The sequence below is a fragment of the Polypterus senegalus genome, chromosome 5, assembly GCF_016835505.1.
Source record: "Polypterus senegalus isolate Bchr_013 chromosome 5, ASM1683550v1, whole genome shotgun sequence".
NCBI classification, from domain to species: domain Eukaryota; kingdom Metazoa; phylum Chordata; class Cladistia; order Polypteriformes; family Polypteridae; genus Polypterus; species Polypterus senegalus.
The window spans coordinates 99,555,360-99,567,386 of NC_053158.1; the positions used below are offsets into that span (position 1 = coordinate 99,555,360).

Below are 12,027 nucleotides of genomic sequence, written 5' to 3' on the forward strand. Positions count from 1 at the left end.
TTCTACAGAATACCCAGTTAGGGAAAATCACTAAAAACAAAATGGTAGTCTTCTTTTGGCCTATGAAACTGAATGCACATATTCTGAAATACTGTAGGCATGCTTTCACTATGTACATTAATGTCAACTTTCCACAATTTGCCGAGCTGCTACCCTATAGTATGTATCATCACTGATGCATGGGGTGTTACCACCAGGTTGAATCGTAAAATCCCTCCAGAAACTTTGTCTGTTTTAAGATGGACTGTTGCTTGGCCAACTGTGATTGAAGTTGTTTTATTTTGTCAGTCAACTGGTAGAAAACAATGCCACGTAACTTCAACAGTGCCAGGCAAGTTTATTTTCTTACCATAAATAGTCTGGGACAATAAATGGTGAAGGTTGACTTCTGCAAAGTGTTTTTTTCTGATATTGATGCTGTACTGTATATTTTAAATTTGTTCCCCCCTCCTTCTTGGTTTCATTTTTTTTCTTTCCTACATCTCTCGGCAGTAATCTCTTCTCCTTCTCTCCCTCCTCATTCCCAGTTTATTCTCCTTTGAACCTTATTCATCATACTCCCTGTAGTGCCCTTTTTTTAGGGCTTATATATGTGTTGGCAGACATTTGAGATTTCCCTCAACCCCTCAGATCTCATCAAAGGTGTGGAATAGTTCCGGCATTCGGCAAGGAAAAGTGCAATTTCACATTATCAAAGAAGAAATAGTTTTTATTTTTGTGCCTTCTGTAAGGTGTTCCCCATAAGGCAGGGGGCTTTATATATAAGAAGAGTTTAACATTCTAGTACTCCTACCATAATCTGACCTCAGCAGAGCATCTAATCATGTTTCACTGCAAATTGAAATTCAGATACTGATTATCCCTCAGTTTTCAGTACCAGTACAATGTTCTATTAATAGCAAGAGCACTAATGTTTGATAAAATTATATTCTTGGAATACCAGATTTGTTGCACTTAAATTTCTGAACATCGGCTACACAGAATTATGACTAATTTTATACTAAGATCATTTTCTTTAGCAATAAAAAAATGTTAATGTGTACTGTAATATTTATCCCTTTATCCACAATCTTACTATATTATAAACAGATGTTTATGTTTGTCAGTATTATCTTAAATGCATGAAATTGTACATATTAACATTCAGATGTTTTAAATCATTTGAAAATCAAACTCAAGAGCACTTCTCGTGTGATGAGAAAATCTGCCTATTTCAACAAGAAATTAAAATGTAAGAATTTGCCTCTAGCTATCTCTTGAAAAATAAGCTGATTGGTAGTATTGAAAAGCAAAATGTGTATTAATTGTAAATATAAAGTATTTTAATAACTACATGTACAGCATCTGTTTGAAAGTTTTATATATTTAAAATTACAGTGGCAGAAACGCGTAACTAAGAAACTGGATTTAAAACTTTCCAGGAAGGAACAACAGATGACTCCAGAAATCTTTTTATATCTTTTACATATTTCATGATCTAACTGAACACTAGAATTACATTTCTAGAGCCTGGTAGAGGGAGGCAATCCCTTGTCTATATTTAGGATGAATCTCAACAGTAATAAAAAAGGCTCTTCTGTGGGTTGTTTGAGCTTGGTATAATTATTCTTACGTACTTTTGCCATAAATATGAATATTTTTCAAGTTCAATTTTTTATTGTGTGTTGGATTTTTTGTTGTTCGTTTAGAAATGTGGTATTTTCATATTTTATTTTATTTTTTTCTTAAATTGATTAAACTGTGAAATCACAGTTATATAAAATGCTTAAGTTTCAATAAGCAGCCACTGATTCTACTGACAGGAAACTAATTAATAAAACAATCGAAACAATTAGTGCAATTATTCCAAGGTTCTTTGGGAATATGAATTATGTGCCTTATTAAATACTCTAATACTATCCAGTGATGAAAATGTTTGTTTTTTCATTTAAAATACTTAATAATACTAATTAAAAATGTATATTCTTCCTTACAAACAGGGTACAATGGGGTTTGAAGAAAAAATAAACAAACATTTGGAAAATGCTGATTATCTTTACAGCATACTAAAAGACAGAAATGATTTTGAACTTGTATTTGAAGGAAAAGTAAGTGTTTATTTTCTGTACTTTTACACAGAGGTGTTGCCAGTTTACAAAAATGCACACTATCAACATTTAAAAAATAAAGACAAAAGCACTTTTTGCCTATGTAGAAATTCTAATTCCAAATGTCAAAATGTATTGTTAGTATCACGGTATATAAAAATTACAGGTTGTAATAGACACATACATAGGACTAATTTAAAATAATGCATACAATACATGTATTCTTATTAAAATATACTATTTAATTAAGTTTAAATTTACTACAATAAAATATTGAAAAAAGAGTTTGGTACAGTAACATTTTTTATGCACATTTTGAACCCAGTATAAGTGTGCCTAAATTGACAGTGAATTTCAAAAAAAAAAAAAATGCACATTAACAGTATTACATGATCGTGAACTCTAAATCACATAGCAAACATAAAGCAGTTTAAAGAATAGAAAGAAAAGAAGAATACAAGTTCTGATTTTTAGTTATGCAGCACATGAGCATAGCATATAGTGTTAACAGAAAATAAAAACTCCTTTTGAATACAAATTCTGAAGTAATAAATGTCTGTCTGGTTAGAGATATATCAAGCCAGGTACTCCCATGCTTTCTATCAATATACAGCCAGATAAGTGACCACTTTTGATGTCATTTGAATTTAGGGAAATAGCCCAACTTGAGAAGCAATCTGCATCGATGCTGCTATTCTTGTGTGCCATGGTGCCTTGTTCCAGAGCTAGCAGAAAGGAAAAAATTTGAAAGTGACATCAAATAGTAGCAAACTTCCAAAATACATAAACGCCGGTGAAGATTTAGTGAGAATTTGAAAAAAATATATAAATGTAATATGTTACCACAGCATAATGGCAAAGTGGTTAGTTTTGGTACTTCATAGCACAGAGTTTCTCAACCTTTAAGTATTTGCGACCCGAGTTTTCATAACAGTTTTAATCGTGCCCCCTGACGTTTTTTGAAAGGAGCCCACTAATACCAATTTGTTCTTTTTTAATTAATGATCTATCATAGATGCATATTTTATTATTCCTACTTAACTTTTATCAATATTTCTCTAACTCTTCATTTATTTTTCTAGTATTAGAATATAGTTTAAGTTAATTTGTTTTGGTTTCAATAGATGTATTTTTCATATTTTTGATGCTTGTTTTCTTTTTTCACATCTTCATGCCCCCCTTGGAGGGGGGCCCGCCCCGCCCCACAGTTTGAGAACCACTGTCATAGCAATAGGGTCTAATAACCAGCTACGTTTGTGTAAAACCTGAAAGAAATCGGGTTTTCTCTTATATCCCAAACCTGTGCATGCTGAACCAGGCTAGTTTGCCAGACGATTAATATGTACTGTCAATGTCCCATCCATATTTTTTTTTTACTGTATACTTTTGAATCTTGCTATATTAATTGTAATCAGACTTCCTGCATTAGAAATATTTCTTTAAGGAAATATATGGATGATATACTGTAGGCTCTCTGTATTGTTTATTTACAAATATCAATATTTATATGTTCAATTTACTTTGATGTTACAGCCAGAACTGAGCAACGTTTGCTTCTGGTACATTCCACCAAGCCTGAGAGACTTGCCAAAGAGTCAAGAAAGAAACAAGAGACTTAATCAGGTATCAGCTTTTATGACACTCGTAAGGGTTTTTTTTGTTTTTTAGATTCTATGGTAGAATATCTGTGGAATGCCAAAGAGTTGGTCAACCATGTTACCCAACCAGGATGTAATTTTTACCTCTTGGATCTGAGGTTCAATTATAAGACTGAGTCTCTGTTCATGTCCCTCAATGTAGACATTTCCCAGAAAGCTGAGGAACTGGAAGACATCTTCCTTAAAATGGGTGTCAGCACCAAGGTTATTATAGTTAACAAAAACTAAAATCAAAACTAAAACTAATATTAAAAAATTTTTGTAAACTGAAATAAAATAATTAACAAAACCAAAATTAAAAACTAAAACTAAACAAAACTATTAAAGTAGCTGGAAAGACTAACTGAAATAAAATAATTTACTAAAATATTTTTAGTTTTAGTTTTTGAATGAATATTCTTGCCGTTAGTCTTTAACCCTTGCAAGTTTTGCAGTCCTACTCTAGATAAGCAGGTTTAGATGATGTATATGTTTTCTTAATCTCATATGGTGTCTCTGTTGTTTTGTGCCTGTCCATACTCTTATTACCTGCTCCTGCTCTGCTCATTATGGGTTTACTGTTCTTATGGTGGGCTATTCAAGACTCACCACCCCTAACCTTGACACTACATGCTTGTTGTTCTTTGTTTCCCTCAATACAGCCTGGTGGGGCCTGCACACTGACTCAAGCATAAGAGTCCTGTTCTTCCTAAGCCCTTGTGATTTTTCATGAGAAAATATTTTTAAAATGATAAAATTGTGTAAAATTGTTCATATTCAGTGTCTAGTTTTGATTATGTTTGTTTTTATTAGACAAAAACAAAACCAGATAGTAAACTAGGCAGTGTAGTAAGCTTCCACTAACATTAAACTCATATCCAAATCTGTTAAGTGTGCAGTTCTGTCTGATTGTGACACAAAAGTAACTCCGTAGGCACTCCATACCATAATTACTAAAACTAAAACTGAAACTAATATATATAAAAATAAAATAGAAATACCTTTGTGAAATAAAAACTAAACTAAAACTAAAATACACAATGAAGGAAAACTAAAACTAAACTGAATTTCCAAGTAAGGTCAGAAAAAATATAGAAATAAAAACTAATATAAAAAGGCAAAACTATAATAACCTTGGTCAGCACCCCAATCTGCCAGACCCATGGTATGCTCTCCACCTTCCACAAAATATTGACAAAGTATGTTAGTGCTTTTAAAATCTTGGTTAGATTTTAAACTCCCCAGCAGCCTTGCCATAATAAAGCTTTTTTTTTTTTTTAAAACTGCAGTCACAGAAATTTATTTCAACCTCAGTCATTACCTTTCTCACTGCCTTTTTTTGAAGCTGGCATATCCAACAGGATTTAAGAGGTTCATATTGTGTTTTTTCCATTTTCAATGAGATTAGCATTTCTTCATCCTTGAACAGCCAATTTATCGTGAGTCATCAGATGTTTTGCTAGAACCTCTGTAAGGCTATTCAAAAATTATTCTCCATGGCCTAACCCATGCATGGGTCTTTACTTTGGCCACTGCTGCAGCATTGCTGTTTTTTGGCTTGATGTTACCTGTTAGCTTCATTTGGAAATCTTCCTGAAGTTTCCTAGTAGGAATACAGACTTATTAGATAATACCCTTTTGAGGACAGAATCTAATGCCAATAAAAAAAGACTTTCTCTGACTTCATTTTCATTGCCTACACATGAACAATCAAAGCTTAACTCTTTGCAGCTTGAAGTTACTTTAAAGTGACTCTTCATGTACTGGAAAAAAGTCCCAACCATATGTGTTATGAGTATTCCCACACCTATCCAGAGCCTCTCCTATGAGGCAACTCCAGCAGAAGAAAAACCACGTGTGATTATTAAATTTGGTTCCAAGGCCAATTTTGTATATAGATATGAATGTGACTTATGCTAAGCAGAATTTTTCAAACTACCACATGAATTTGGGTTCCTTTGCTACTATAGAAGGTATGTTCTCCTTTCCAATATCCACTTTTAATAGCAGTATGCTGGGCTATATCTTGGGGATTTTTCTTAATGTTGCCCTGTATTTCCACAGGCCAAACTATAGTTAATTAAGTTATATATCAAAATTAGCACTTTTGTTCCCTCCCACATTACAAACATAAACCGATTTACTCTGCTGAGCTGACCGAGTCTGTAAAGTATATTTGTGCAAACCTATGAATTGATCTCCTTCAGGACTGGTGCTACATTTCTATCTTTTGATGATGAGATAGGCCTGTAACTCCATGGCTGTATAAACCTAGTTTAAAAATCTAGGCCTTTAGTGTTTAATATATGTATATTTTCATTAAGGTTGCACCAAAAATAAAAGCCAGGATGATGGAAGAAGGAACAATAATGATTGGATACCAGCCTTATGGAGATCTTGTCAATTTCTTCAGGTGTGTCTTTTCAAATCAAGCCACAAGGAGATCCGATATCGACTTTCTTGTAGATGAAATTGTAAGGCTTGGGAGTGATTTATAATTATAAAATGACTTTTATTTTCATTTTGATGCCGAAAATCAGACCAAGAGTTAGTAACATTTGAGAAAAATGCATTATAATGTACATTTTAAATTCATTAATTTTATTAATCTTGGAACATTCCTTAATACAGACTACAATTTAAAAATGGTGAGAGAATACATTACAAGTGAAAACAGCAGCAATAAATTAATAGGTAGGGTTTATGAAATATCAAGTGTTAATTGGACTATTTTCAATTTGTTAATGTCAAATTGTAAACACTCAAGACAAACAAAAATGACTTAAAAAGATGTAACATATGCAAAGCTATTTGTGCAATATCTTGTTTTTTTTATCTTTCCATTTCTATTTGGAAGTGAAACAGTGAGAAATAAAACCCTAACTTATCAGTACACTTTAAACTAAAGCATTGCATTCTGTAAGGTGCCTTACACACCATTATGTATAACAACTTGGGTATTAAATGAATGTACTGTATTTGGAATGACCTATTTTGATTAAATGAATACTGTTTTTTTTAACTGATCCGTCAAAAATGTTTTTCAGACTGTACACCTGAAACGGTCATTTGTTCTGTAATTGTGATGCAAAAGATATAAAAAAGTTATTTTTAAACTATTTAAACTATGCATTATGTGTTGTATGTGTGGTTTAAATGATTTTCACAATGAAAACAATTGTACTTACTGATTTAAATTTTTAAATAATTATAATATATATTTTTTTAAAAAGTCTGTCAAAATCCATTGTGTTTATGAAAGTGAGCAGTATCGAATATGTACTTATCAATTGGGAAGGTTTGTGTTAACAAATAAAAGGGAAGTATATAGGGCAAAAAATGTAACCTGCATTTTATGTGTTTAAAATAACACAGTAAATGTCTTCTGTTGAACCTATTGATATTTTCTGCATAATGATTTTATTAATAAATGTATTTATTGTATAACTTACAAGAAATGCAGTGTATTTTTATATTTAAGACTGAAAATAGGCAAACTGTATGCACATATAAAAAAATTACCTGGAAACATTACATATTTTAACTAATATAACTTATTGTAATGTTTACTCTGTGTGTCCTCTCCAACTTCACACAACTTCCTTAATCGTATTCATTTTTTGTAACATAGTCCACAGGATGCAATATCAAAAAAAAAGTCTGAATTAGCATATGCTACCCTAATTTGGGATGTTTATAAAAAATGTAATAAGTTACTTCATGAGTTAGAAGTACATAATAAATAAGAATAGTTCATTCAGATATGTGAAATATTAAAAGTGTGCTTTAGTTTAAATGTTTAAAGTCTAAGTATTTGAGATTGTAATAGAAATGTCATTTTTCACCCAAAATCCTAGTAAAAGATCAAAATTCAAAAATGACACCATATTCATAATCACTGACTTTAAAATAGTCTAAAACAACACCCCACATGCTTATGTTTGAAATGTGTCGTTTTTAGCCTTCTGGTAGTTGCCCTTAGAGGGCCTAACTACCACTAATGAAACAAATATAACAAATATTATCATATTTGACAACAGCAACCTTGAAAAAGTATAAAATAAGATTTGTGAAAAGGAGTAACTTTACCCCTTGTTTCCAATTAGGGAGTGAACCCCTAGGGTTTGTTGTTGCTGCATAAACAACTCCAAGTCCTTCTGATCATTTTTGCTGCAGACATCAATTGATTTACTCTTTGTCATAACATCACTTCCTCCAACCGATCATAAAACCACCTTCTTTCTACCATTAAAACAGTTATGTTTTGGACTTGCATCTGTAAAGACACATTGTTGTTTTTTTGCCTTTTTATTCACCAAAATCTTCAGGTATACCTCCATTCCAGGTATGTTATCTTTACAAGAGAATGATGACTTTGAGTGTCCAAAGCACTTACAGGCATTTGTTTTGAGGAACAAGGCAGGGCACTGGCTAAAGCCAGATGTAAATAATGCCCAACAGGTAGTAGAACAGGTCATCTGTGATTTCTTTTAAAATGCCCTTCCTGAATATCTTGCCCAACCAGTTCGGAAGGCAACCTTTTAAAAACATCAAGGCTATCGTAGGCATCAGAGAGAGAGACAGAGGGTGACTTCACAATCTGAGAGAGCAGAACGGTCTGCTCGTTGAACCCGGAAGGGGTGTGTTGCTACACAAGTTATCATCCACTGCAACAAAGCCCATGGACAAGCACACAACACCTCCATTTCAAATGTAAAGGGGTAGGGCACACCATTCCCTCACTGCCCTCTGCTTGGCAAGAACATGGGCTGTAGTTGGGCAAGGGGAGAGAGGTACTGTGCACTTGCTAACTTGCTTTCCTTATACAGGAGTGGTACTTGTAAACGGGCATAGGCTGACAGATTTAATAGATTGCCACGACAGTGGTTAAAAGGTAAGACTAGTCTGACCTGCATTCACGGAGAAACCCTATGGTATATGTCTGCTTCCTGTTTCATCAATAACAAAGGCTCGCTAAGGAGTCTTACAGTAGACATCCTTCAAAATCCCCTATTTCCAGCGATACTGGGGCGACACTAGTCTAACAATGAAAGTGGTATAACATAACCCATTCCTAAAACACTTTTGGGCCTAGTAATGGACAGGGAAACTCTGTCCCACGCTACCTCCACGCCTCGTACGCAGCCAGCTGACCGAGAACACGTGGCCACCCAGTGTGACATGGCGATTCCCAGGACATCTCTAGACAAAGCGTCATTCTTAGGTGCTGCAGTGAAACCACACCCATTAAGGTCAGTGTTGTACATCTGTTTCTCTCTAACATTTTCAGTTTAGAAACAAACTCTGGCCTGCTTTTAAATGGGAGCAATGGAATGACAATTGTCAACTGTGTTAAATTCCTAGGTAGGACCGTGCTCCTCTGGTTCCCATTCCCCTTATTGATATCCCATTTGAATGTATCAGGGTTGATTTAATAGGAGCCCTGGACATACTGTAAGTATATCTTGGTCCTCATTGATTACGCCACCCGATATCTCGAAGCTGTTCCTCTGTACACAGCAACTTCCAAAGTCATTGTATGGGAATTGATAGGAGTCTTTGCGAAACTTAGCATTCCGAAAGTTGTCCTAATGGACCAAGGGACAGCATTTACTTCGGAGATTGTTAGGGAGATGGTCAAGGTACTCAAGATGAAGTATTTGAGGAGTTCAGTGTATCCACCTCAAACTAATGGCCTAGTGGAGCAGTTTAACAAGACCCTCCAGTAGATGCTACGATGCTAAGGTGTTCAGCAAGAGTAGGAGACTGGAAGACCCATAAGCCTCTACGGGTTTGTAACTTTTTGAATTGTTAAATGGGCGACAGCCCTGATGCATACTGGACATTCTAAAAAAAAAGGATGGGAAGAGGCAGCACTCCCTTCCACATATAGAATATATTGTGCATTTACATAATTAAGCCTATTCTTAAAAAGTCACAAGGAAAAGGCACATGCTGCACATCTCTTCAGGAAAACTGCCTGGGAGATTGCGTCATGGTCCTCATCCCCACTTTCCTCTCCAAATTACATTTTCATTCTCCAGACAGACACTTTGCACATAGGTCTCAGTGGCATGGTGAGCTAGAGTATCAATTGTGATGAACACTCCATGTTTCTGAGCCAGAAATTGCTGGACTATGAAACCAGGTATGTGGCAGTTGAGTGGGAATCTTTGGTGGTCCAATGGGCGATTTATACAGCTGAGGTATTCTCTCCTGGGCAGTGAGTTCATCTTGGTTACAGATCATGAACTGTTACAGTGGACAGCCTTGCACAAGGAGTCAAACCCAAGGTTGCTTTTAGACTTAAAAGTTCTTGTTCATTCATTGCCAAGGCTCTCTCCATGCCAATGCTGATGCTCTTTCTTGGTTTCATGACCTCTCAGCTCGGACTGCCCGCCCCAACGGGTCTGGACTGAGGGAGCAGGGGCCGTGTCACACGTGCACATGGAAGGCAGCTAAAGGGCTTGAAAAATGGTAATTCCACATCAGACCAGGGGATGGAAGTGTGCACTAACCCTTTGTCTCTTTCTGCTGTGGTCTATCTGGACCCATCACCATTACTTCCTCCAACCGGCTATAAATCTATCTTTTTACCATTAACACTAGAATCCCTGAAGCCTGAGATCGACAGGCGGATCGGTGCGGCGTCCGCAATGATGCGGGCTCTGCATCGGTTTGTCGTGGTGAAAAAGGAGCTGAGCCATAAGGCAAAGCTCTCAATTTACTAGTTGATCTACGTTCCTACCTTCACCTATGGGTCATGAGCTATGGGTAGTGACCGAAAGAATGAGATCGTGAATACAAGCGGCTGAAATGAGTTTCCTCCACAGGGTGTCTGGGCTTTCCTTTAAAAAGGGTGAGAAGCTCAGTCATCCTGGAGGGGCTCAGAGTAATCAAATGCTAATGTGAAGTGTATAATGTGTGAAGACTGAAGTCCAAATATCAAATAAACACTTTCACAAAAGACACAGATATAACAAAAAAGCATTGGTAGGGGATGGGATAGCAGGCTGTCTGCTGCCGGTGCTGATCAACACCTTTGAAAAACAAAAGACGCTAATGGAGAGTGCGAAAGAATTTAAGGTGTCTTTCTGTTTTGCACTCGCATCTATTAAGACCTATTATTTTTTTGTTTTGTTTTTTTTGCCTTTAATTCACCAGAATCTTCAGGTATACGGGGAGGCTACCCAAAACCTTTTTCTGTATTCTTTGTGTTCTTCTGATTTATTTACAATGTATACATATTAGGCCTGGGAAAGTTAACATGTACGTGTGATGGGAGAAGGATGTTAAGGATAGAGCTGCCAGGGAAGAGGAAAAGAGGAAGGCCTAAATGAAGGTTTATGGATGTGGGGTGAGAGGACAAGATGCAGAGGAAAGAAAGATATGCAAGAATATGATCCGCTGTTGCAACCCCTAACGGGAGCAGCCGAAAGAAGAAGTGTGGCCTGTTTAACGCATTACAGAATATGGTCACGTCTAGGGTTAGCAATTAGACAAACGCCTCAGGAAGTGCTTTGGTCAGGACAGCATTTTCATGTAATATATTTTTTCATCACTACAAAACAATACACAAAGTTAAGGGTGTACTTAAAGAATTACATACACCTCTATTTGTGCTATATAAATAAATGGACATTATTACCGTAATTATATACAATTTAAAAAATTTTATTATGCAGTTCACAATAATACAATACATGTCAATATATTGCACTGGTGTTCATTTTCTTGATTTATACGCAAAGGTGAAAGGGGGTGGGTAGGGGGAGTTTATGGCAGTTGTGGCACAATGCTAATGAAAAGTGGCAAAGGTAAAAATTCCTTTTTTTCCCCTTCTATTTCATGTTTCTGTAAGAAGAATGAATCCATGCCCTATCATTTAAGTGCTAAACGAGTTATCTTTGAGTGGCACTAATATACCTTTTGTATTTAACTCACTGGTCCAATAGGTAGCATATAGTGCTGACTGCCCTAATATAATGACAAAATGTGTAATGATTACCCTGCCCATGATTCTGAGTGTCTAACTATCTACTATGAGATATTGAAGGTTAAAATAACAGAATACAATAACAGTCCGTTTTTTTTTTTTATTTTATTAATTTTATTGCAATCATTCCATACAAATCAATTGATTTTTACAAAAAGTAGGATTAAGAACAGGTCGACACCCACCCCTGAGAAGAGAGCAAGGCCAACGGAGTAAAACTTAAGGCTTGTAAACATACCTAAATTGATGAGTTTGACAAGCCAATAGAAATTAATGAAGAAGAAAAAGAATTGCAGAAATAATTGCT

At 35.4% G+C, this 12,027-nt stretch overlaps 1 protein-coding gene across 1 annotated transcript in view; it reads left to right on the forward strand.

The window, feature by feature from the left end:
• Window positions 1-6,383, forward strand: part of gad3 (glutamate decarboxylase 3) — a 97,595-nt gene extending 91,212 nt beyond the window's left edge. The window contains exons 13-15 of the mRNA XM_039753155.1: window positions 1,980-2,087; window positions 3,621-3,710; window positions 6,049-6,383. Coding sequence (XP_039609089.1) covers window positions 1,980-2,087; window positions 3,621-3,710; window positions 6,049-6,222 — 372 coding nt within the window. The 3' untranslated portion in view covers window positions 6,223-6,383. The remainder of the gene's footprint in view (window positions 1-1,979; window positions 2,088-3,620; window positions 3,711-6,048) is intronic.
• Window positions 6,384-12,027: the final 5,644 nt, after the last annotated feature.